Below are 24,711 nucleotides of genomic sequence, written 5' to 3'. Positions count from 1 at the left end.
AGTGACTGTAATCGTGGTTTTATATATGTTTTGTGTAATCCAAAAAGTGAATTATATAAATTTAACACAAATAATTCATTTGTTTTCACTTTTTTTCAATAATACGTTTGCTGTTTTCATGACGGAAACAAGACAGTTCAATTGCAGAAGTCGGATGTCGGACATAAATCAAACTCAAACAAAAAATGTGTAGGGATTGGTAATATTTTTTTTTAATATTCGGATGTGCCGAATGTTCGTTATCTCGACGTTTTTCCCTAGGTCCCGACAAAGTCGATTTAACGAGTTTCGACTGTTTTACATAAGGTTTCTGCACCTTTCTTTCAAATTCTTTCACGGTATCCTTCATAAGAACTATTGTTTTATTCATCATTTTCGGTGAATTAAAACATTGTTTAATTGTGGTACATCTAAATTGGGAGTAAAAGAGCATCTTTAAACACTTAATTACGAATATCCGTTTACATAAGAACCGTATGAATAGTATGTCAGTCTCTGTTTGGTGTTTGTTTGTAATAATCTTTGAAATATCTCATTTTGATCTCCTTTTTGTTTAAAACATGAAACTCGTTTGAGGAAAATGACCTCCCCTCTCTTATTATCTCCATGTATGTAATATATTCAGTGTCACAATGTTTATGAACATTATGTCCGCTCACTCATGCGTTTTAATAATACAGATCTAGCTAGTCCATGAAACAAAATATCCTAGTTGCGTCGACAAAATGTATTTATAAACGATAAAAGAAACGTTTATAATTCACTTTAATTCATTCTTAAATAAATATGAGGAGTTGTAAAAGTACAAGAAGTGGAGTTGAGGTGTGGAGAAGTGGCGTGATAAGGATATAAAGAACGCAATTATGTAAGCAGTTGTGTACCCAAAAGTGCAGATTCTACCTGTGTTGACAGGTTACATGGCGGATATATCACGAGTGGAGGGACGTACTATATTGTTTAAAACTAAAACTATACTTGCTGTTAACCAAACTTACTTTCAACCACACAGAGGAGGAAGGTCCATTTATACGAAGATGTCTGAAAACAGTTGAAGAACGGTATGTAGTGAACAGCTACTATATGAATTCAGTTAAGCAACATTTTCTTCACTGTTTAGTTTTCCTAACATGTCTAGCTGTATCAGGTATGACGAAACACAATTGAACTAAAATAATAGTCAAAATTTGTTAACTTTCGTTCAGGGAAAGACGTCTCAATGTCACCCGTCCATTAAACCGCTTTTATCGGTCATACTGGTTGATTTTGAATATCCTCATGCATCAAACAACCAAACATAAATGGTTCCTCAACTCAAGAGGTAAACGTCTATAAATACCAGACCACATTAATCTGTTTGTGAACTTAATTATTCATTTTCTGTTCTGATAAAATTGAATCGGAGGGTAACGCACATTTATATGTTATATCATGCCTGAAAGAGAAATACTTCCTGTATCTTTTTTAAACTTTGTGAATCTTATATGGCGATAAACCCACGTCCTGGGGTATTTTTGGACGCGTTTATATTGCAATTGAGTGAGGAAAATGAATATTTCTTTACAAAACTAACAATAGTTTGAGTCTAAATGTACATTAAACATGTAATGGTGGAGCTTATATTACGGACATGCTATATCAATGCCTGTTTTTAGTACCACTCTCATTCACTTAGCGATATTATGTTCAAGTCAAGTCAATAAGACTTGACTTAATATTATGCTGCAGTTACTAGTATTTGAGGAACATGATAATGATCTATTTTCTCCAATAAAAGAATGGCATGTCCCATAACATTTTACGTACGTACGTCTTCATTTCTGTTTCGTCTCTAAGAAAGAACAAATCAAACATGGCATTTCAAACATTTCAGCCCTTCGTACAAACAGTCTGCCGAGAATTAAAAAAAAAAACGTTTGACGGAGAAAAACCCATTTCAAACGCGTTTTATTTGTGAAAAAGTTACTGTAAAACCAAGCTAAATTCGAAATACCGCATGGGGCATATAAATTATTCCGTTTATAGGACATGAAATACCCCAGGGCACAAATTTACCCACCTTGGAGCAAAGTCCACCTGAAGGTAAATTTACCCCCTGGGGTATATGCTCATATTTGCTTCGAGAGTAAATCCTTTCATAAAACGCGAAACATATGACATGATATAGTTATACCCAAGGGGGAATTTATACCAACCCCCGGTTTGAGGCTAATTTGCCCCCGGTGGTATATATACCCTCGTTGATATTAGCGTTTATACGAGCATATTTCCGTCTTGCCGGTTAAAATAATAATCGAGGCTATATGCTGGATGCTGGAAGTTTTCAGCAACCAGCAATGTTTTCAATGATCGTAAAGGTTCGTTTTGGTTGACATCAACCGGCCTTTGTTATAATAGAAGTCATAGTGTTTGTTTTATCTTATATATATAAATATACCCTGTTATATAAACAGATCACCGAATGCGGATAGAACGGAGGTTGCCGCGGGCGGGGCCAGGGTTGACCTTGCTGCTGGTTGTCTTCCTTGCGTTCGGCCCGGCAGCCTCATTCTGCCAGGAGAATGGAACCAGCAGCTTTCGGTCATGGACGCGGTCGGGGACGCTCGTGCTACGCGTACTGGCTGCCATTCACGAACCGGATGGTGTTGGTGGGTGCTCCGGGCGGCTATCCACGGCCGTCATCGAGCATCTTGTGGCACTAGATTTTGTGGCCGGTGTTTTAGCTAAGAATGGAGTAGATCTAGGTTTGCTATTGTTTATTTATATATATATATGGTTATTTATAATAGCGATGATTTTGTCATGCGCACAGCTGTAGGCTACATATCGTGATTATTTTTATCTATCTCTTGTAAGTATGTTTAGTTTTACTTGACATTTTAACTAACACTTCATTTGTTTGGAAATCTAGAGGTCTCGTATCGTCTGCCTATGTGATGTGATCTGTTCCAGATTTGTTACAATGTGTATGGAACGTGTTGCCACGTCATATGAGTTGTTCCATTACAATGTGTATGGTACTTGTTGTCAACGTGGTGTGATCTGTTCCATGTTACAATGTGTATGGCGCTTGTTGTCCATGTGGTGTGAGCTGTTCCAGGTTACAATGTGTATGGCGCTTGTTGTCCACGTGGTGTGAGCTGTTCCATGTTACAATGTGTGTGGTGCTTGTTGTCCACGTGGTGTGATCTGTTCCAGGTTACAATGTGTTTGCCACGTGTTGTCCACGTGGTGTGATCTGTTACATGTTACAATGTGTATGGCGCTTGTTTCCACGTGGTGTGAGCTGTTCCATGTTACAATGTGTGTGGTGCTTGTTGTCCATGTGGTGTGAGCTGTTCCAGGTTACAATATGTATGGCACTTGTTGTCCATGTGGTGTGAGCTGTTCCTTGTTACAATGTGTATGGCGCTTGTTGTCCACGTGGTGTGAGCTGTTCCATGTTACAATGTGTATGGTGAGCTGTTCCATGTTATGTACAATGTGTATGGCGCTTGTTGTCCATGTGGTATGAGTTGTTCCAGGTTACAATGTGTATGGTTAGCTGTTCCATGTTACAATGTGTATGGCTCTTGTTGTCCATGTGGTGTGAGCTGTTCCATGTTACAATGTGTATGGTGAGCTGTTCCATGTTATGTACAATGTGTATGGCGCTTGTTGTCCACGTGGTGTGAGTTGTTCCAGGTTACAATGTGTATGGTTAGCTGTTCCATGTTACAATGTGTATGACTCTTGTTGTCCATGTGGTGTGAGCTGTTCCAGGTTACAATGTGTATGGCGCTTGTTGTCCATGTGGTGTGAGCTGTTCCAGGTTACAATGTGTATGGCGCTTGTTATCCATGTGGTGTGAGCTGTTCCAGGTCACACTGTGTATGGCGCTTGTTGTCTATGTGGTGTGAGCTGTTCCAGGTTACACTGTGTATGGCGCTTGTTGTCCATGTGGTGTGAGCTGTTCCAGGTTACACTGTGTATGACATGTGTTGTCCACGTGGTGTGAGCTGTTCCAGTTACAATGTGTATGGCGCTTGTTGTCCACGTGGTGTGAGCTGCTCCAGGTTACACTGTGTATGGCGCTTGTTGTCCACGTGGTGTGAGCTGTTCAAGGTTACACTGTGTATGGCGCTTGTTGTCCACGTGGTGTGAGCTGTTCCAGGTTACAATGTGTATGGCGCTTGTTGTCCATGTGGTGTGAGCTGTTCCAAGTTACAATGTGTATGACATGTGTTGTCCACGTGATGTGAGCTGTTCCAGGTTACAATGTGTATGGCGCTTGTTGTCCACGTGGTGTGAGCTGTTCCATGTTACAATGTGTATGTCGCTTGTTGTACACGTGGTGTGAGCTGTTCCAGGTTACACTGTTTATGGCGCTTGTTGTATACGTACGTGGTGTGAGCTGTTCCATGCTACAATGTGTATGGCGCTTGTTGTCCACGTGATGTAAGCTGTTCAATGTTACAATGTGTATGGCGCTTGTTGTCCATGTGGTGTGAGCTGTTCCAGGTTACAATGTGTATGGCGCTTGTTGTCCACGTGGTGTGAGTTGTTCAATGTTACAATGTGTATGGCATGTGTTCTCCACGTGATTTGAGCTGTTCAATGTTATAAAGTGTATGGTGTTTGTTGTCCATGTGGTGTGAGCTGTTCCAAGTTACAATGTGTATGGCGCTTGTTGTCCATGTGGTGTGAGCTGTTCCAGGTTACAATGTGTATGGCGCTTGTTGTCCATGTGGTGTGAGCTGTTCCAGGTCACACTGTGTATGACGCTTGTTGTCCATGTGGTGTGAGCTGTTCCAGGTTACACTGTGTATGGCGCTTGTTGTCCATGTGGTGTGAGCTGTTCCAGGTTACACTGTGTATGACATGTGTTGTTCACGTGATGTGAGCTGTTCCAGGTTACAATGTGTATGGCGCTTGTTGTCCACGTGATGTGAGCTGTTCCATGTTGCAATGTGTATGGCGCTTGTTGTCCAATGTGGTGTGAGCTGTTCCATGTTACAATGTGTATGGCACTTGTTGTCCACGTGATTTGAGCTGTTCCATGTTAAAATATGTATGGCGCTTGTTGTCCACGTGGTGTGAGCTGTTCCATGTTACAATGTGTATGGCACTTGTTGTCCATGTGGTGTGAGCAGTTCAATGTTACAATGTGTATGGCGCTTGTTGTCCATGTGGTGTGAGCTGTTCCGGGTTACACTGTGTATGACGCTTGTTGTCCACGTGGTGTGATTTGTTCCAGGTTGCAATGTGTATTGCGCTTGTTGTCCACGTGAGGTGAGCTGTTCCATGTTACAATGTGTATTGCGCTTGTTGTCCATGTGGTGTGAGGTGTTAAATGTTACAATGTGTATGGCCCTTGATGTCCACGTGGTTTGAGCTGTTCCAGGTTAAAATGTGTATGGCGCTAGTTGTCCACGTGATTTGAGCTGTTCAATGTTACAATGTGTATGGCATGTGTTGTCCACGTGATGTGATTTGTTCAATGTTACAATGTGTATGGCACGTGTTGTTCACGTGATGTGAGCTGTTCAATGTTACAATGTGTATGGCACGTGTTGTCCATGTGATGTGAGCTGTTCAATGTTACAATGTTTATGGCACGTGCTGTCCACGTGGTGTGAGCTGTTCAATGTTACAATGTGTATGGCACGTGTTGTCCACGTGATGCGAGCTGTTCAATGTTACAATGTGTATGGCACGTGCCGTCCATGTGATGTGAGTTGTTCCATGTTAAAATGTGTATGGCATGTGTTGTCCACGTAAGGTGAGCTGTTCAATGTTACAATGTGTATGGCACGCGTTGTCCATGTGATGTGAGCTGTTCAAGCTTACAAGGTGTGTGGCACCTGTTGTCCACGTGATGTGAGCTGTTCCAGGTTACGAGATGCATTGCACGTTTTGTCAAAATCATGTTGTATTTTCCAGGTTACGAGATATTTGACACGTGCAGCAGCGAGGCCCACATTGCCGCCTTACTGGTCCCAGGATTCCCATCGACCACGTGCCAGCCGGATGCACGGACAAACACTATAGGTAAAAAGAAGTCCCATTCACAGACAAAGCTAAGACAAGCAATATTTCGCCGATATTCCGATGCCATGAACGTCCAATCGTTTTTAGGTTAATGGACATAATCCCGAGCAGCATCTCCCGTTGTCTGTTTAATGTTGTTGTTTTTTAAATATACTTGACTTGTAAGTTTCTCAGAGAAACGGTCACAATTTTCTGTCGATTCTTTGTTTACTACACTACTCCAATTTCCAAACCAATGTATTAGGCAGGAAAAGGCATGAAATGAATTTCAGCATAAACTCAAACATAGTAATGCTAGATGAGCTTTTTTGGGGATACACAAGTACCCACATCAGATGCTACAAAAAGCAAGGTGTCAATGTAAAACTGGAAAACTAACCTTCACAAATACTAAATGTAATTATTTATTATCTATATTATCATGTTAAATATGTGAAAGTAAAAACGAGCTTCATAAATGCAGTTCCCTGAGCTATATGTTTTTATGTTTAACAACTTTTGGTTTTGTCAAGACTCTAACCTATTGATCAGATATGAGGCTTAACATATATATTGTATATATGTATATTGAAATAATTGTTATGTTAATTAAACATGATTTGTATAGAATAATTATATTCAAAACATCAAAAGTTATTGTATAGGAATGTATAAGTGCGATGCAGATGTTTTATGATTTACCAAATGCATTTTGTTTTTGTTTATTATTATTATTATTATTATTATATCTGACCACACTTGAGAAATAATTACACAAGGAAAAAACAACAGTACGACAGCTACGATATGACGTTGGATAAAGGTGTTGGGTGTTTTGATTGTCTGTAAGTATATAGTTCATTTTGTTCAACGAACTATTCGAAAGCTTAAGGTGCATAATTGTTGCTTCATGTTTTTTACCAGGGACGCTGGTGCTGGTAGACGTAGAGGGCGGTCGACTGGCTGGTCGGCTGGTTCGGGGTATGCCTGTGTTCCGTCCTCTTCCGGCCGCTATACAGTCGGTCTCCGACCCAATATTGATCCATACAGTTGTCCCAATGGAGCAAGAACTCAAGGCACGTATATGCCCTTATGAACAATTACATGTGGAATGAGAATTTGATAATCCTAAGATGTAATTAGAATATTTGTAGAAAGACAATACTATCATTGATCATTGTATATATACACATTCAAGAACATTCGCTTTCTACATGAAGATGCAACTGCGCAAGTGTCCAGTTCTGAATACTGAGCATATCTAAGGGACGCTGACGGAAAAATGACAATTCCTTATTATTATTATTTTAATTATTAAACTGGACCTTTATTGTAGTAGACTATAATAACCTTTTCAATATTCAGGCAATACTGTCGTTGTTGAAAAACGCTGACTGGAATTTTGTGGCGGAAGTGCACAGTACGGATGAGTACGGTATGTCGGCATCTGCACGTTTCCAGGCGCTTGCACGGTCAGCAAGTGTTTGTTTGACCATGAGCGTGGCTGCTGGACATGAGGCGTTGGACCGGATATACTCTTTCGCTCGAAAAGAGGCAGTAGATACAACTCTTACGGTGGTATATTTCGGGAACTCTGAGACATTCATTGCAATGTTAAACTCAACGAGCCCCTCGGCAGGTATCACGTGGTTAGTGACGTCAGCCATACACGAGAGCATTAAATCCAAATTTCATCGAGAACATGGAGAAGTCTCTGTTGTTCACGTGGACCATCCGTTCTACGGCAACAAAACGAACCAAAACTGGCATTTTTATTCCTATTTTCAAAATATACGTAATGGTTTCGAGCTTAGCCCGATCTCCGATCTGGTTTCTCAGTTGCCATCCAATCACTTGCTGGAATTGGAACCAAAGCACGTGCTTGACGCCGTCCTTGCCGGCGCGCTAGCGGCGAACGACACTCTTCACGTGTCATGCGGGGAACTTGATATAAAACAATGCTTGGCGACAAACTCTTCCATTGTTGAATCTCTTACTGAGACCATTCTGTCAAACACGGTCAATGTCACCGAATTCTTCAAGGACCTCGAGTTTTATCCATACGCTTCCAAGGAAATAAGTTTCAACAAAAACGGATTTCAGAATTATTCCTTTCTTCGCTTATCGATGAGTACCTATGATAAAGCTAATGGTGTCGAGGTAATTTTCATTTTAACATATTTAATTTAAATAATAATCGAAATGGGCTATGGTTTTTGATTGGAAATACTTATACATACAATACAAAAAATCGTTATTAATATTTCATATTTACTCATATCTAAAGTGTTCAAACTTGAAACAAAACATAGAATTAACTATGGCACCTTTGTCGTAGTATTTAGTCTTACAATTCCAGTCTGTAGTGGCATGCTGCTCTCACTTCACGTAGTTTAAGCGTTTACATATAATTTACAGGAAATATACACACATGTCTGGGAGGCTGATGCGGATGCGGACCATTGTACGCTCACGCTAGGCGACCCCAGGACGCTGCCTGTCTCTGCCTGCCGTAAACATTGCGAGAAATGCGTGCACGTGGACGAGGGTCGGTTCTCGTACTTGCACGGGGAGGAGGCGCTCATTGTCGGCCTCTTTACCATCCGTAACTATGGTTACTCCACATTCACCTGCGGGTTACTCCGAAACGAGACGAATGACATCATCACAGTTTCAGCGTTTATGCATTCAGTGCAAGAAATGCGTAACACAACGGGCATTGATTTCGGTGCGTTAGCTATTGATGATTGTTACAACGGAATCAACACAACCAGCTTTCTTTTCAAATTTCTAGACAAACGTTTGATTTTGACGGATTTCACAACTGGTCACGTGGTAGACGCGGACCGCGTAGTTGCGGTTGTAGGATCTCTGTCGTCGCCCGTAACGATACTTATCGGGGACATTGTAAACGCGGCAAACCTTCCGCTAGTATCTTACAGTGCGTCTTCTATGGAGTTAGACAACCGTATCCGATACCCGTACTTCCTGCGTACCGTGCCTAGCGATCCGGTACAGATTCATGGCATGATACAGCTGGTGGTGCAACTAGAGGTCAACCACGTCGGTCTTGTATATATTGATGATGCGTATGGTATAAACGGGAAAGAAGGATTGCTTAATGAGGCTAAACTTAAAAACATTTGCATTAGAGACCCAATTTCCATTTCACAAGATATGACAACGTCACAGTTAGATAAAGTCATTAACAAGCTTTTCACCCAGCAAGTACGTGTCGTGTTGTATTTTGGAATAGACACGTTGGCGCGTCGACTACTTCTTACCTTTAAAGACAACGATAACCAAGGCAAGCCGCTTATATTTATAGCTAGTGACGGTTGGGGCACGAACCGCGAGCTGGTAGCGGCGGAAGTAGAAAAGGCCAGCCTTGGTGCCCTTGTGTTCACTGTATCAGCCAAGGAGTTCCAAAGTATTTCATACAGACAGTACCTAGCTGGTTTAAACATTTCTCAAACATATTTTAATAAATGGATCCCAAACTATTTCGAGAACATTAATTATTGCAATTTGATTTCATCATTTGAAAAAGACAGGTTTCGTAATGGCGCTAGGTGTGAAAAAGAGACGATGACTACATACTTGAACGATTCGCTTGTCGGCAATTTGGTCAAGGACCAGAGAGGTGTTCACACGGGCCTCGCCGTACAGGCGGTGGCTTCCGGTTACAAACAATTCTGTACTGAACGCCAAATCCGCAGCATCCCCTGCTACCAGGCGGCCCGCACTTCCCCGACCGACCTGGTGAACAGCATCCGGCGTCAGAGCATCAGCGGCAAGCGCTTGTTTGATGAGAGCGGAAACGGAAATATAGGGTTCACCATTCACAACATCCAGCTGGACGCAGATGGACGTGCATTCTACAAAGAAGTACGCTTACACGTATTTCAATGTTGTAAATAATATAAAGCAATTGCAAATGCAAGCGAATGCGTTTTATCCATATAAAAGGATGTTAAAAACTAAAAATATATATGCTATTTTACTATGCCATAATTTTGCAATTGTGGTCTAAGGGTTCATAAAATCTTATTTCATTGGTAACCCCATTCCTACCGCAGATCGGCAGCTTTGGGACGGATGGACGGTTAACCCTCACATCAAACCCGAAGTTTTACAACAACCATCGAAAGAATGTGTCCCTGCAGGATCCGAAAGAGGAGTTTTACTACTACACCCGCTGCGCCAATTACCTGAGCACTAATGAGTGTGACCCCATGATATGTGTCGTGCCGATCAACTCGACCGTGACCACTGCCGGCACCGTAACATCGACCTCCGCGCCGCCCACACCAATGCCTGTGCAAAGTAGTCAAACGTACGTGACATACCAGTATTCTGCATGTTGTATTTTCTTTTCCGTAAAAAAACAACATACAGTCGAACCCTATACGCATGGTATAAACCTGACGGCCTTTTTAAATATGATGGTTTTGTTCCTGCAGGATGGAGGTGATCGTGGTGATCCTGGGCGCCCTGCTGGCTGTGTTCGCCATCATCCTGGTACTTATTTCTGCCTTCCTGTGCCGGTTCTACCGCCCGCCGGCCCCCACCAAAGCAATCTCAGGTACATTGGCGCTGTCATTTTTTTTTGTAGTTCAATTAACCGTTTGCCGATCTGATTTATCTTGTCTGCCATGGTGACGAGTCTTTCGTCAGAATCAGAAGCTTAATAAAATCAAAGCGCTTAAAGCGTTGAATGGCTTTCGGCCTGCAACGTTTCGTGAGTATAGCCATGTAATTGTAAAATATAATTATCAACATAAACATCTAAAGATATTATATGCCCGCTCAAAATTTCCTTCTCGATTTTTTTTAGAGTTTAATGTTGATTCTCAATGAGATCATGAAGTATAAGTCACTTGACATGTGGAATACGCCAAATAGTTACTTATAAGGTATCGGAGTAATTCTCAATATCATATAAAACCTTAATTGGAGCTTTGGTTTCATAAACAATGCACTGCCATGGATAAAGCATTAAGGACTTTTTAGTAAAATCTACTCTACACTTCACACTTGACTTTGGCGTATTTAATTTTCTACCAGGGCATGCCAGCTAAACCAAATGCATCCCAGCAAAATGCATTGGAAATATTAATTAGGTTTGTGTTTAAGGCTTCTTTCTACATTGCCAAATACCTCTGGATCATATCACCCACAAAGTATCAATTCCCTGTATGTTTGATGTACATGTATTTTAATAATGCCCTCAACATATGCCACTCGTGGACAAAATGATCAGGTTTACATCAGTTATTTTTTTAAATATGCATATGCATTATGCTTCATGCTCAAGATATTGGACTGAAATTACTGAGACAAACAGGGAAATATTCACATACTTTCCGTTTCATTCGTCATTACGTGACTATGCCACAAATTGTAGCAGGTCGATAGCCTGTCCACGCTTTACGCGATTTGATTTGAATGGTGAAAGTGTATAATATTCATTTAGTTATGGTTAAAAGGTTGTTAGTATGTACTTACACAAGAGAATGGTTTTATGCGACACATATTTTACAAAAACAAGTAAGAACTAACAATCTCAATAAAAAATGTCAAGTAATAGCCGATTTAGGCAATTTAAAACATACAAAATATACTTATGAATAAACTACACTCACCAAAAAACTGATTTAGGATTAAATGAAGTATTATAATTCTATTTTCACATAATTGTTTGATATTTTGCGCATACTTGGCATTTAATTGCATCATAATGCGATCCATATTTTTCCGGGATTAAGCTCAGAGTTTATCTCCGGGGAATAAACCTGTCCGAATGCGATGACCCAGATTCTATTCTTAACTGCAATGTACATGTAGATATTATGTAGATATTATCGGTCCTCGGCCGCAGCAAAATCTAAAGGTATACAAAATACATACTTGTATTTATTTGATTCAGTACGCTTCATTATTAAACTATTTGCAGAATCTGCTTTAAATACTGCGTTCTGTAACTCGCCGATAATACAATAATTATATTATATTATATGCAAAAGGCATCTTATTCGAACTATATTAACCGCATAACATAGATTGAACACTCATTACAGTGCTACTTTTAGCAAGCTAATTAATATGCAGAATGCAGTCCGTAGCTATTAGAGCAGATTGCTAACTAGGTATTTTCGATGTAAATGTTAATGAAAATTAGGTCGTTAACCACCGCAATTCTAACCGCGCGGGCGTTGATACGCCCGTGCGCGCATTAATTCGCCAAAAGTTAAAAATGTTATGTCGATCTGCCGATGCGATTTCCGAGATACGGTTATAAAAGTCTGCAGGCCTAGCGGCCTACAGCCTAAAAACGGTTTAATAAGTAAACGATATTTAAGGACAATGATAAACTGATATTACTGGCTACGGGCTACAGTCACTCCTTCACATTTTTTTCGAATAAATATGAGCGATGTATTTGTGACAGTGGTAAAAGGTCATCAACAGTTAGAGCTCGATTGGTTATATGTATTAAAATGTGACGAAATGCTCTATTTTCCTGAAAAGCGTAAGCGACGCTATCGAAAATGGAATTCTTTAAGGCTTGGCATAACAAAATTCTTTCAAACGTCTGTCTGCGGTTTGGTGTCTGTTTATAAAGGAAATTAAAATAACAAAGTTTGACAAAATTTGTTGTGAACATGGGAACTGTGAGAGAGTGCATTTAACACGGGAACTATGAGCGATTGCTTTTAGCGTGGAAACTAGGTTGAATATCTATTTTCAGATGAAGAGCTGGATGTATATGATTCGCCATCGTCCGTCACTCGAACGTTTGGCAATCTAGCCTTCGACATGGACAGTTTAACCGGCCGACAGCACAGCCAGTCTGGGTCAGTGATTGGCTCGGCGTCGGCAGATAGCCAGGTCCAGTACGCGGACATCCGCGGTCAAAGCCATCTGTCCGACAGCGACTTGCTACGTCTTCATGCCTTAAGTTCCATGGAACGACCAAGTTCAGTGGCGTCAGCGCCTGTGTCCCGTCTACACAAAATCAGTAAAACACCTGCCTTACAGAAGTATAAGACGATGGATTTGGTGGGAAAGCCGGGCAAATATAAACAGTCTCCTGGAGCACCGCGTTCAGCTCCAATGGGGAGTACGACGATGCCTGTCTACCGGTCACGTGCCGATTCTTCCCCTCGCTTCCGGTGCCCAAGCTGGGATAAAGACGACCCTCACTACATATACCCAAATGACAGTCAACTTAAAAGGGCCGTTCAAACTCGACACAATGCGGTGAGTGACGACGACTTATCTGATTCGCCAGACACGCAGGTGGAGGAGAGGTCGGACCCTAGGAATCAAGAATCCCAAATACAGTACCTGAGTGCACGGGACCTTCAGGGAGGGAGCAGCGATGAGGAGGACGCCGCGGAGGAAGGGGAATCTCAAAACACAGAGAGGACTGGGGATGCCCCGTCTGGTGTAGGTCCAACAAGCAATAAACGGATTACATCATCCTCCAGTACTGTAATAACCTCACCTAATGACCTTGAAATAATAAATATAAACTTCCCATATAACAAAAGACATGTACCAGTAGACATGAAATGTCACGGTTCAGACAATCAGTTCACAGGGAAGTCAGACAAAAGCGGAACGCGCGCCCATGTTCCGGATATCATTAACTCCGTACACAGTCCGTACCAGCACGGGATCGAGGAAGACGGGGTCTTCATGATATGATGTAACTACCGTACCACATAAGGCGATGTGAAATCGGATCAATTAATTTGCTCAAACGTTTTAATTTCAAGTACAGTGAATACTTAAATAGTTCAGTTTGCATGCGAAGGCAACCATTGCAATCACTAGGTTAATGTTAGAGGAACGTTTAGTAATGTTGCAGGGAATTGCAATAGACGTAAAAAGTCGAATACATTTGGTACTAAAGGTGACATTTTACTCAGCCAGAGACGTGCAATAGAAAATGTGGTGGACAGTTTTTGTGTCAATCGGCTAATTATTGCATGATTTTTATCTATATATATTTTTAAAACGTATTCATATAAATTACCAGTACATTCATGTTTTATATGTGTATACACGTTTATGATCAGTTTTATAACATGTATGTGACTGTGCTTTTCTAAATAATAGTATTGTTTGTGCATGCAACTTTTATCTTTGTTTATTTGTATTTAGAGGAGAGAAATGCATTTAATACTCAACTTTTTTTATCATAATTCATAAGCGATTGCCGTAAGTGTATAACCATGCCGGTTGTGCTGTCATGTTGTACATTACGTGTGTCAAAATACATTTGGAACATATTCCGTCTTATTTTTTTGGTAGGCTGTACCCAACATCTTTGACTGCTAGAGAAGTGTTTGTTTTAAAACAAAATTTGCAACTCACAGAACGTAAAGAAAAAATAATTACAGCATTTTTTATTCCATTACAGTGAAAAGTTTTAACTTAAAATCGTAGATAACAGAATAAATACATTCAATATAACATGAATTATACAAAAACTAATAAATATTTAGCATTGGGACTGCTTCATATCACAGTATAAAAATTAAATAATTTAAGGTTATGAAAGAAGAATGAGGAACGTTCTAAGCTGCATTGGTGTGGGCGCCAGGATGTCGGTTCGGGACACTGGTCCAAAGTGTTCCGAATGTGTCAAGGACGTCTCGACGGCAGATACCTTCGCAACGCTCCTAAATAGATTGCGAAGAGTAACGTCCCCTTGGTAGCGTCGACACTCGGACACAGTCGGAAAGCGGCAATGTGTGGCCCAGCGGTGGAGCACCATGCTCGTGCCAACGTTCGACTGTCGCATCACCGTTATGGACGTGTCACATGGCAAGGAGTCCTCTATTCCCTGAACGTTTGCAATATACTTCACCCCAACGGAAGGAACAAACAACTTGTACACTGGTTCGTTCAACTGTTCGTTTATAAGCAAGCTATCCATGGAGGGATATGTGTACTTGGTCTCAGGAATGCCCTCGCCAGTCATGCTTTCCAGGTGAAGGACAAATTGTGCCGAGGTGACCACGTTATCACTGACCCCCTGCCCAAGCCCCTTCCCGTCGTCCCGTGATAGGGACCTGTCCAGCATCACTTCGAGCCACCCGTCTTTCAGACTCGCGGCGCCGTGCGGCTGGGCGGTGTTAAGCGTGAGCCGACTCGAGCTGTCCTGAATAATAGCCATTGTTGTGATTGGGTAGAAGTTCTCCTCCGTTGCACGATCAGTGTACGTGCGCCGCCCCATCAGCTGAAACCCGTTCTGATCTGTGAACATCGTGTTATTGGTTTTCATATCAGTTTTCAGACGTAAAATTACTTCTTGATTCATTGACTGAGTGTTACTTTTTACATCTAATTTTGTGTCAATAAACACGCCCATCGCCTTGCTTCCTGGCAAATGATACAGTCTTGTTGTAATGATAAATACCGAAGAGTAAACCACTTCGACTTCTGAATATAAGTTCCCTGTTGTAAGTGTAACTTTTGGTTTACCTCTAAGAAATTGTTTGGCCTCGCCATCGGGAGCAAATATATAAGCGCCACTTCTTTTAGCGGTGTACGCTAATACATCACTTTGAATGTTTAACTTCAAATTATTTAAATGTTTCCCAATAATTTGACTTATAAATCCTGATTCATTGTTAAACTGCACTTTCAAGAAGTCGTTTTCTATCAAAATTTCACCACCATGTTCACTTGGACTGGATTTCTGTGCAACATTTGCCCCAACCTCCGTCATCAATGCCACGTTATAATATTGCACGCTGGCCGGTGGAAGTTGTGCCACAAAAGAGACCTCGTACCTGGAGCTGCCCACCTCGCGTACCTGCAGCGGCAGGGTCCGTCCTCCTTCGGATACCTTCACTTTGTCCTCGCTACAGTGGAACGTTACCACCTCCGTCCGCATGCGAGGCAATGAGTTGGCGACGGTGAGGAACGCACCACCCGGTGGCACCGTCATCACAGTGTATGTTGTCGCGGTTTTAGATCCTTCTCTGGCCAGCACATCGCGTACACTTGCAACTGGCATACTCCCTCTTGATAATAACTGAGAGGTAATCATTTTCATCGCCGTTTTACATTTCTGCAACGCCTCGCTGAGCTCTTTCTGGAAGTTGTCCATGACGAACTGCAGAGATGTTCCCGTGATACCGTCGTGGTGCTGGAACACGCCAAGGTGGCGGCGGGAAGTCTGAAGAAGCTCGTCAATTTCTTTCAGGTTCGTGTATTCATCGTTTGTTTTAACCCTTGCCTTGGCGTAAGTGTGCAATATGTCTGCTAACTTAAGAGTACTCTGTAATTCCCTGGATAGCTGCTTTAAAAATGGTCGTGTGGAGTAGTAGCCAGTCCAGTAATCGTTTTGATAGTCCGAGTACGGAAAAAAATCACCTGACAAATTAGGAAAACTGTAGCCAACACTGGCTTGGTACTTCTTAATGTCAGTAAAATAATCATTGATGGTGCCAAACTTGATATTTATCTTCCATTCACTTTTTTTATTCATATAGTCAAATAACATTTTATAATTCTTATATATTAAGTCGTAATCTTTCGCTGTAACATACGAAAAGTCTTCTCCGAGAAACATAGGCAAAAACAGCTGTTCCCCTTGCGGATGTTCCGTTGAGGTATGTTTCCGGTAAAGTTCGGCCGTAATTCTGTACTGTTCGTACAAGATGCGGGCTCTTTCGGCAATGTTTTCATTGGACAAAAAGACAACCTTGTCCCGCGGGTTTTCGTGCATGAACGCATACTCTCTACATATATGTTGGTTGTTAGGCCCACAGACGTCTCCGATCCAGTACCCGCGGTAGGACATCAAATGGCAAAGCATGTCACCATTAGTGTCACCACCCATTTCCCACATAGGTTTCCAGTTAAACTCAAGTGCGCGCTTCCGCATCAGTGTGGCCTTTATGGCTTGGTGAATTCTCAGTATGACCATATTACGCATGCCTGCCTGACGCCACAGATACGGCATGGTGCTCGAGTAACCGAACGGGTCATTAATCCAGGCGTTCCGAGGCGACACGTGCAGGTGCTTTTTGAGCCACGTATGCCCCTCGATCAACTGGTCGACCACAGCCTCAAAGTGCGTGACAGCCTCGTCTGGCATAACCCAGCCGCCAAGTACCACCTCGAACCGCCCTTCTTCCGCTAGCCGCTTCATCTTGGCGCGGGTTCCGTTGTCGGCCTGCCGCCACCATCGCTCGAGGAACACCGTTTCTGCCCACTGGAACGTGAGATCAGGATACTCTTCTAGCTTACGTACCATGTTATCTAATGTGTGCCGCGATTTAGATGCAAAATACTGCTCCATGGTCATGCCGTAGCCGGGATCCACGTGAGAAAATGGAATCACATAAACAGACAGTTCGTCTAGATTAGATTTGTATGCCTCTGAAATATCTATTACTGGAATTTTGTATTCCTTGAAACGCGGATTGCCATTGTTGTTTACCAACCCATAGTTTGTAATGGTTGGTAGGTCATATGTGTAAATCCTATCGGTTCCAAGTTTCGGATGGGCACATTTGTCAACTGAGCGCAATGAGGTGCGACCACGTATATCCGGAATAGAGTTCCGGTAGCCGTCGGGGTTTTCCGTGAGCGAGAATACAAACAGAGATGACATGCAAACGACGGTAATGTAGAGTAACGCCAAGGACGCCACCAGACGCTTGAAGAATCTCCGTCGGAAGAGGAAGCGTAGCATCGCTCAGTGTAACACGGGGTTGAAGGGAGTCGCCTGAAGCAAAATGGAAATGAGTACTAGACGGTGTTTATACCCTCAGCAGAGCTTTTGAAAGAGTGTCTTCTTACGCTTGTAAGCGGACCGTGCACGAGAATTTCGAGTAATCCCACCAGCCGATACATTGTACAGGTAATAATCTAATGTTTATCTTTCGGAAAAATATTTTTTTTCTATTTATAAATCTGTATTTATTTATTTATTAATGCATTTATTTGCTCACTAATATATGTGATACACTTGTCATCGTATAAGTCAGATACAGTAACTCGTTTTTTCTTCAAAAGTGTCTTCTTATAGACAACAGAAAAAAAATCGTACTGTATTTATCACAAAAAAATAAAAAAATAAGTTAAATAACTATACCGCCTGTCACTTTTTAAAGTCCAGATCGATGTTTATTTAAATTAGCGCACTAGTATGGAATAGTGATCACACAAAATAAAAATATTCTCGGTGATATATATTTTTAACATTATTATTAATACAACTTTCCGAAATACACGTTCAACGCTCTGTGTCATTTATTTATTATTAGTTATTAGTTAAATGCTTTAGGCAAGTAGCTTTGACAGTACATTGATATTCATCAATAATAATCAATACTTGTTTAATTAAGTTTCAATTTCCGTGTTATCCAAAACGAGAAAAAAACAACATTAAAGCTGCGGCCTATATTACCGTTACGTATTATTTTCCATTTACCAGAAATGGTTGTATCCGAGGAGTTAGTGTCGCTCTTTCTCGTATTGTTGAATCGTTTAGACTGGCAACAGACCTTAAACTTATATTACCAGTATCCACTATTCGATAAACTCTCTGCAGTATCTGTTTCAACACTTAAAAGGATCAGTTCATGAAGTCATTTCCGTATCCTTGTTTTGTAAGAACATAAATACATTGTATGAGTGATTGAATTGATAACTTTATATTCGATAATATTCATAGCAACGTGGAATATCGGGAAATTCGGGGAAACTCAGCCCGATTCATAATCCGTATCGCTGCTTTTGCAGAAAAAAATGAGCGGTTTTATACATTTTCCCTGCATATTTGTATGTATACTCGTTTGACGGATGTAGTCGGAGGCACCCATCCCAAATTCGTCTCCGCAATTTTTCATTTACACGTTCTATGTCAATTGTAACGTCCATGTGGGTCATTTTTGATTTTTCAGCCAATAATTGCAGACTGTTTAGAGGCGACCAAAGCACGTATCATGTTAAGACCCAGTCTTGTTTCGAATAAAAGGAGCAGCGTGTCCCGAGTTACGCCCAACCCCACTCCGCCTCTCTGGGGTTCTTCACCGCGGTGGTCACAGTACCCTATTACGCCCCCCCCCCTCCGGGAAACTTCCCAGCAGGTAACACCGTACACAGTAACGCCTCACCCCCTCCAGGAAACTTCCCAGCAGGTAACATCGTACAGAGTAACGCCTTCCCTCTCGGGACACTTTCCCGCAGTTAACACCGAACCCAAGTACACCCCCCCACGGGACATTTCCTCGCCGGTTACACAGTACACAATTACGCCCTCCCCCCGGGAAATTTCCCAGCAGGTATCACCATACAAAGTCGCGCCCTCCTCCTCTCCCCTCCCAGAGACACTTCACGGCAGTTCACACCGAACACTGGAACCGCCCCTGCCCTGCCATCTGGTAAAGGTCGATATTAATGAAATTGATGGTATCTTAATTGCTTTATCCTGCTTTATCCACATATGGCTAACGGTAAATTTGTACTGATAAATGACATATCATGTTCTATGGAAAAATACATAGTACACGACACGTAGAACAAAGTGTACATGCCTATATAATAAATAAATACATGCATAACTGTAACGCCGTAATTTGGAAGCGATGCTACCAAATTTTGCCCAAAGCACAAACACCCAACGAGTTTTTGTATTTTATTACCAAAACTCGATTAATATGGACACACTGTCCGAAAAAACGGTTTGAACGACTTGGGATGTACTTCGTCCATGTAGCCTTAATGATAATTGATTTACATAATATTACAATTAATTTCTTTAAATTTTCTTACAGTTCTGTCTTCGATTTTAAACCACAGAAAACTGAGTGCTGTTCACCTGCGTTCAACTTGTGGATTGGTTGTCAACAGGACCGATGGTTAACAGGATTGGTTGTTAACAGGATTGGTTGTTTAAATGAGTGATTGTTTAAATAAATGATTGTAAACATGAGTGAGTGTTTACATGAGTGATTGTTAACTGGAGTGAAGGTAAACATGAGTGATTGTTTACATGAGTGATTGTTAACCTGAATGAAGGTTAACAGGAGTGATTGTTTACATGAGTGATTGTTAACCTGAATGAAGGTTAACAGGAGTGATTGTTTACATAAGTGATTGTTAATCTGAATGAAGGTTAACAGGAGTGATTGTTTACATGAGTGATTGTTAACCTGAATGAAGGTTAACAGGAGTGATTGTTTACATGAGTGATTGTTAACCTGAATGAAGGTTAACAGGAGTGATTGTTTACATAAGTGATTGTTAACCTGAATGAAGGTTAACAGGAGTGATTGTTAACCTGAATGAAGGTTAACAGAAGTGATTGTTAACTGGAGTGAACGTTAACCTGAGTGATTGTTTACCTGAGTGATTGTTGATAGGATTGCCTTAGCTTTATTTCAATCAAAGCAAATATCGTAACCTTGACCTTCGGACCTGAGATATGTAACTTTCCCGTTATATAAGAATATAGTTTTTGCCAATCAAATTTGATTCAATACTGACGGATTTAAATAACGTGCCTACATGTGGCGTATATTTCTGACACGTTCTATCCGATATGGGGCCTTGTACCTGACACATCTCCTACATGTGGCGTATATTTCTGACACGTTCTATCCTATATGGGGCGTAGTACGTGACACATCACCTACATGTGGCGTATATTTCTGACACGTTCTATCCTATATGGGGCGTGGTACGTGACACATCACCTACAGGTGACGTATATTTCTGACACGTTCTATCCTATATGGGGCGTGGTACGTGACACATCTCCTACATGTGGCGTATATTTCTGACACATTCTATCCTATATGGGGCGTGGTACGTGACACATCACCAACATGTGGCGTATATTTCTGACACGTTCTATCCGATATGGGGCGGGGTACGTGACACATCACCTATATGTGGCGTATATTTATGACACGTTCTATCCGATATGGGGCGTGGTACGTGACACATCACCTATATGTGGCGTATATTTCTGACACGTTCTATCTTATATGGGGCGTTGTACGTGACACATCACCTATATGTGGCGTATATTTCTGACACGTTCTATCTTATATGGGGCGTGGTACCCGACACATCTCCTATATGTGGTGAATATTTCTGGTACGTTCTATCCTATATGGGGCGCTGTATGTGACACATACATATGTTTGGAAGCGTTCCATTTCCTTAAATCCTATGAATGAAAGGAAATGGTACTCATCTTTAACACAGCGGAAGTCTACTTTTGCAAGCATAGCCTGAACGTTCTGATACACATCTGCTGGATGTGTTGATTTATTTCATAGCAAAGTTCGCAGTGTATCAAATGAACATCAAAATAAGGAAACATCTGTTAGAGAATTGATCAAGATTCCGTATTCTAGAGTGGGGTTGAAGTGTTTTCTGAAGTGTTTTAATAATGAGGCCTACTGGCTCCATCACATAAAAATGATAGTTATTGTATTTAATTGAAATTAATATCATTGCAATATGCAGCTGATTATTTTTAGCGCCCCAGTAGATGAACTATGTAATGGAGTGTGTTGGTGATGTATACAATTGTCCCACTCGTTATTTCATCTCCATTACCAGGCCCCAGGGAGGAGAAAACACCACTCTTGTTTATTGCCGGGATAACGTGGGATGAAAAGATGAATATAATTACTGGAACATCAGTAAACTGGTGACCGCCCGTCACAGTCGACGACAACCTCTTTATATGTACAGGTTTAAATACTTACATTGAAGGCATGTAAAAATTGTTTTGCAATACCCCCCCCCCCCCCCCCCCCCCACACACACACACACAAAAGAACCGCTGCTGATTAGCTTTACTTTTATCTATGCATTTATTCTCATCAATCTGCCGACACATGCTAAAATGTTCCGGACGATGATATTGCAACACTGATGTAATTTACGAACAAGTAACAGTTAATTGTTAACCACACGATTTGTTCATGTTACATTTACGACATGCACATATTAACTGTTTGTCCATTTATTGAAAAATGCCCAACGCTCATCTGTTTTCCCAGTTGAACAATGCCCAATGCTCTTCCGTTTTCTCAGTTGAACAACGCCAAATGCTCTTCCGTTTTCCCAGTTGAACAACACAGAACGCCCACCCGTTTTTCCAGTTGAACAACGCCCAACACTCATCCGTTTTCCCAGTTGAACAACGCCCAACACTCACCCGCTTTTCCAGTTGAACAACGCCCAACACTCACCCGTTTTCCCAGTTGAACAATGCCCAACGCTCATCCGCTTTTCCAGTTGTACAACGCCCAACGCTCATCCGCTTTTTCAGTTGTACAACGCCCAACACTCACTCATTTTCTCAGTTGAACATCCGTTTTCCCAGTTTAACAACGCCATACGCCCACTCATTTTCTCAGTAGAACAATGTCTAACGCTCATCCGCTTTCCCAGCTGAACAACGCCAAACGCCCACTTGTTTTCTCAGTTGAACAATGTCCAACGCTCATCAGTTTTCTTAGTTGAACAACGCCCAACGCCCACTTGTTTTCTCAGTTGAACAATGTCCAACGCTCATCAGTTTTCTTAGTTGAACAACGCCCAACGCCCAGTTTTCTCAGTTGAACAATGCCCAGCGCTCATCCGTTTTCTCAGTTGAACAATGTCCAACGCTCATCAGTTTTCTTAGTTGAACAACGCCCAACGCCCAGTTTTCTTAGTTGAACAATGTCCAACGCTCATCAGTTTTCTTAGCTGAACAACGTCCAACGCCCAGTTTTCTCAGTTGAACAATGTCCAACGCTCATCAGTTTTCTTAGTTGAACAACGCCCAGCGCCCAGTTTTCTCAGTTGAACAATGTCCAACGCTCATCAGTTTTCTTAGTTGAACAACGCCCAATGCCCAGTTTTCTTAGTTGAACAATGTCCAACGCCCATCAGTTTTCTTAGTTGAACAACGCCCAGCGCTCAGTTTTCTTAGTTGAACAATGCCCAGCGTTCATCCGTTTTCTCAGTTGAACAATGTCCAACGTACATCCGTTTTCCCAGTTGAACAACGCCAAACGTTCACCCGTTTTCCCAGTTGAACAACGCCAAACGTTCACCAGTTTTCTCAGTTGAACAACGCCAAACGTTCACCCGTTTTCTCAGTTGAACAACGCCAAACGTTCACCTGTTTTCCCAGTTGAACAACGCCAAACGTTCTCCCGTTTTCCCAGTTGAACAACGCCAAACGTTCACCCGTTTTCCCAGTTGAACAACGCCAAACGTTCACCAGTTTTCTCACTTGAACAACGCCAAACGTTCACCCGTTTTCTCAGTTGAACAACGCCAAACGTTCACCCGTTTTCTCAGTTGAACAACGCCAAACGTTCACCCGTTTTCTCAGTTGAACAACGCCAAACACTCCCTCGTGTTCTCAATTGAACAATGCCAAACGTTCACCCGTTTTCCCAGTTGAACAACGCCAAACGTTCACCCGTTTTCTCAGTTGAACAACGCCAAACGTTCACCAGTTTTCTCAGTTGAACAACGCCAACGTTCACCCGTTTTCTCAGTTGAACAACGCCAAACGTTCACCCGTTTTCTCAGTTGAACAACGCCAAACGTTCACCCGTTTTCCCAGTTGAACAACGCCAAACGTTCACCCGTTTTCCCAGTTAAACAACGCCAAACGTTCACCCGTTTTCCCAGTTGAACAACGCCAAACTTCACCCGTTTTCCCAGTTGAACAACGCCAAACGTTCACCCGTTTTCCCAGTTGAACAACGCCAAACGTTCACCCGTGTTCTCAGATGAGTAATGCCCAACGCTCACCAGTTTACCAAGTTAAACAACGGCAAACGCTCATCCGCTTTTGCGTTTGAACTGCGCCCAATGCTCATCCGGTTTCTTAGTTAAAAAAAAACGCCCAACGCTCACCCATTTTTTCAGTTGAACAAGGCCAAAGCTCACCCGTTTTCTACATTTAACTGCCCCTCACGCCCAGCCGTTTTCCCAGTTGAACAATGCCCAACGCTTACCCGTTTTCTTGGTTGAATATCGCACCAAAGCTCATCCGTTTTTTCCAGTTGAACAACGCTCATTCTTTTTTTTCAGTTGAACAATGCCCAACTTCTTGCCAACGCTCATTGGTGTTTTCAATTAAATAAAGCCATCATCAGACCAATTGTATTTGTTGAACAGCGCGGCAACGCTCATCCTTTTCTTCAGTTGAAAAGCACGTAAACGCTCTTTTGTGACCAAACGGCATTGTTAAATAATTTGTCAGTGTGACACAATGATAAATTAAAGGCACTCAAGCTCAATTGCTTATTTAATATTAATTTTAAAAAGTTACAAATTAGTGAAACACTTTTTAACTGTGCAGTTTATAACATCATCAGTGCTCCAAGCGGTTTGCCCAGTTTTAATGTAAGAGCGAAAATACTACTAAGACAGTATTTCATCTAAAAATAGATCGCTCGGATCTTAAGCAAAAAATGAAAAACCCAATTTATTTAACTTGTTTTATGTGTTAAAAATTTTGCCGATTTCGAATTTGATTTTTTGTGAAACTTCCTTTGCATAGGCATCTTTTCCAGATTTTTTTTATTAAAATGAACTTTCCTGCCTTTAACCTAGGACCATTAATACTACTCCCAGCTTTAAGCTTTAACACAAACTTATGATTTATCAACCTTCAAGGCTTAAGGACATGGCGAACAACTACAT

The 24,711-nt window shown here is 41.6% G+C and overlaps 2 protein-coding genes across 5 annotated transcripts; one reads left to right on the top strand and one right to left on the bottom strand.

Annotated features, from left to right (window-relative positions):
- The first annotated feature begins 605 nt into the window (after window positions 1-605).
- LOC128228613 (uncharacterized) lies at window positions 606-14,306 on the top strand. The gene is made up of 9 exons (XM_052940020.1): window positions 606-1,058; window positions 2,451-2,741; window positions 5,920-6,027; window positions 6,931-7,082; window positions 7,372-8,166; window positions 8,425-9,894; window positions 10,086-10,342; window positions 10,470-10,591; window positions 12,758-14,306. The coding sequence occupies exons 2-9, from the start codon at window positions 2,459-2,461 to the stop codon at window positions 13,717-13,719; spliced, it is 4,149 nt and encodes a 1,382-aa protein (XP_052795980.1). The 5' UTR covers window positions 606-1,058; window positions 2,451-2,458; the 3' UTR covers window positions 13,720-14,306.
- Window positions 14,307-14,427: 121 nt separating this feature from the next.
- On the bottom strand, window positions 14,428-18,560 carry LOC128228614 (alpha-mannosidase 2-like). Of its 4 annotated transcripts, none has more exons than XM_052940021.1 (2): window positions 18,470-18,560; window positions 14,428-17,761 (listed from the first exon to the last, which is right to left on the bottom strand). In XM_052940021.1, exon 2 carries the CDS (start codon window positions 17,726-17,728, stop codon window positions 14,570-14,572), a length of 3,159 nt encoding a protein of 1,052 aa, XP_052795981.1. In that variant the 5' UTR covers window positions 17,729-17,761; window positions 18,470-18,560; the 3' UTR covers window positions 14,428-14,569. The 4 variants fall into 4 exon arrangements, with proteins under 4 accessions (XP_052795981.1, XP_052795983.1, XP_052795984.1 ...); XM_052940023.1 differs by having other exon boundaries at window positions 18,446-18,476; XM_052940024.1 differs by lacking the exon at window positions 18,470-18,560 and adding an exon at window positions 18,371-18,429.
- Between the last annotated feature and the right edge of the window lie 6,151 nt (window positions 18,561-24,711).

This window comes from Mya arenaria, chromosome 3 (assembly GCF_026914265.1).
Source record: "Mya arenaria isolate MELC-2E11 chromosome 3, ASM2691426v1".
NCBI classification, from domain to species: Eukaryota; Metazoa; Mollusca; class Bivalvia; order Myida; family Myidae; genus Mya; species Mya arenaria.
Note: the sequence above shows the minus strand (reverse complement) of the source record. Positions and strands in the feature narration are given on the sequence as shown.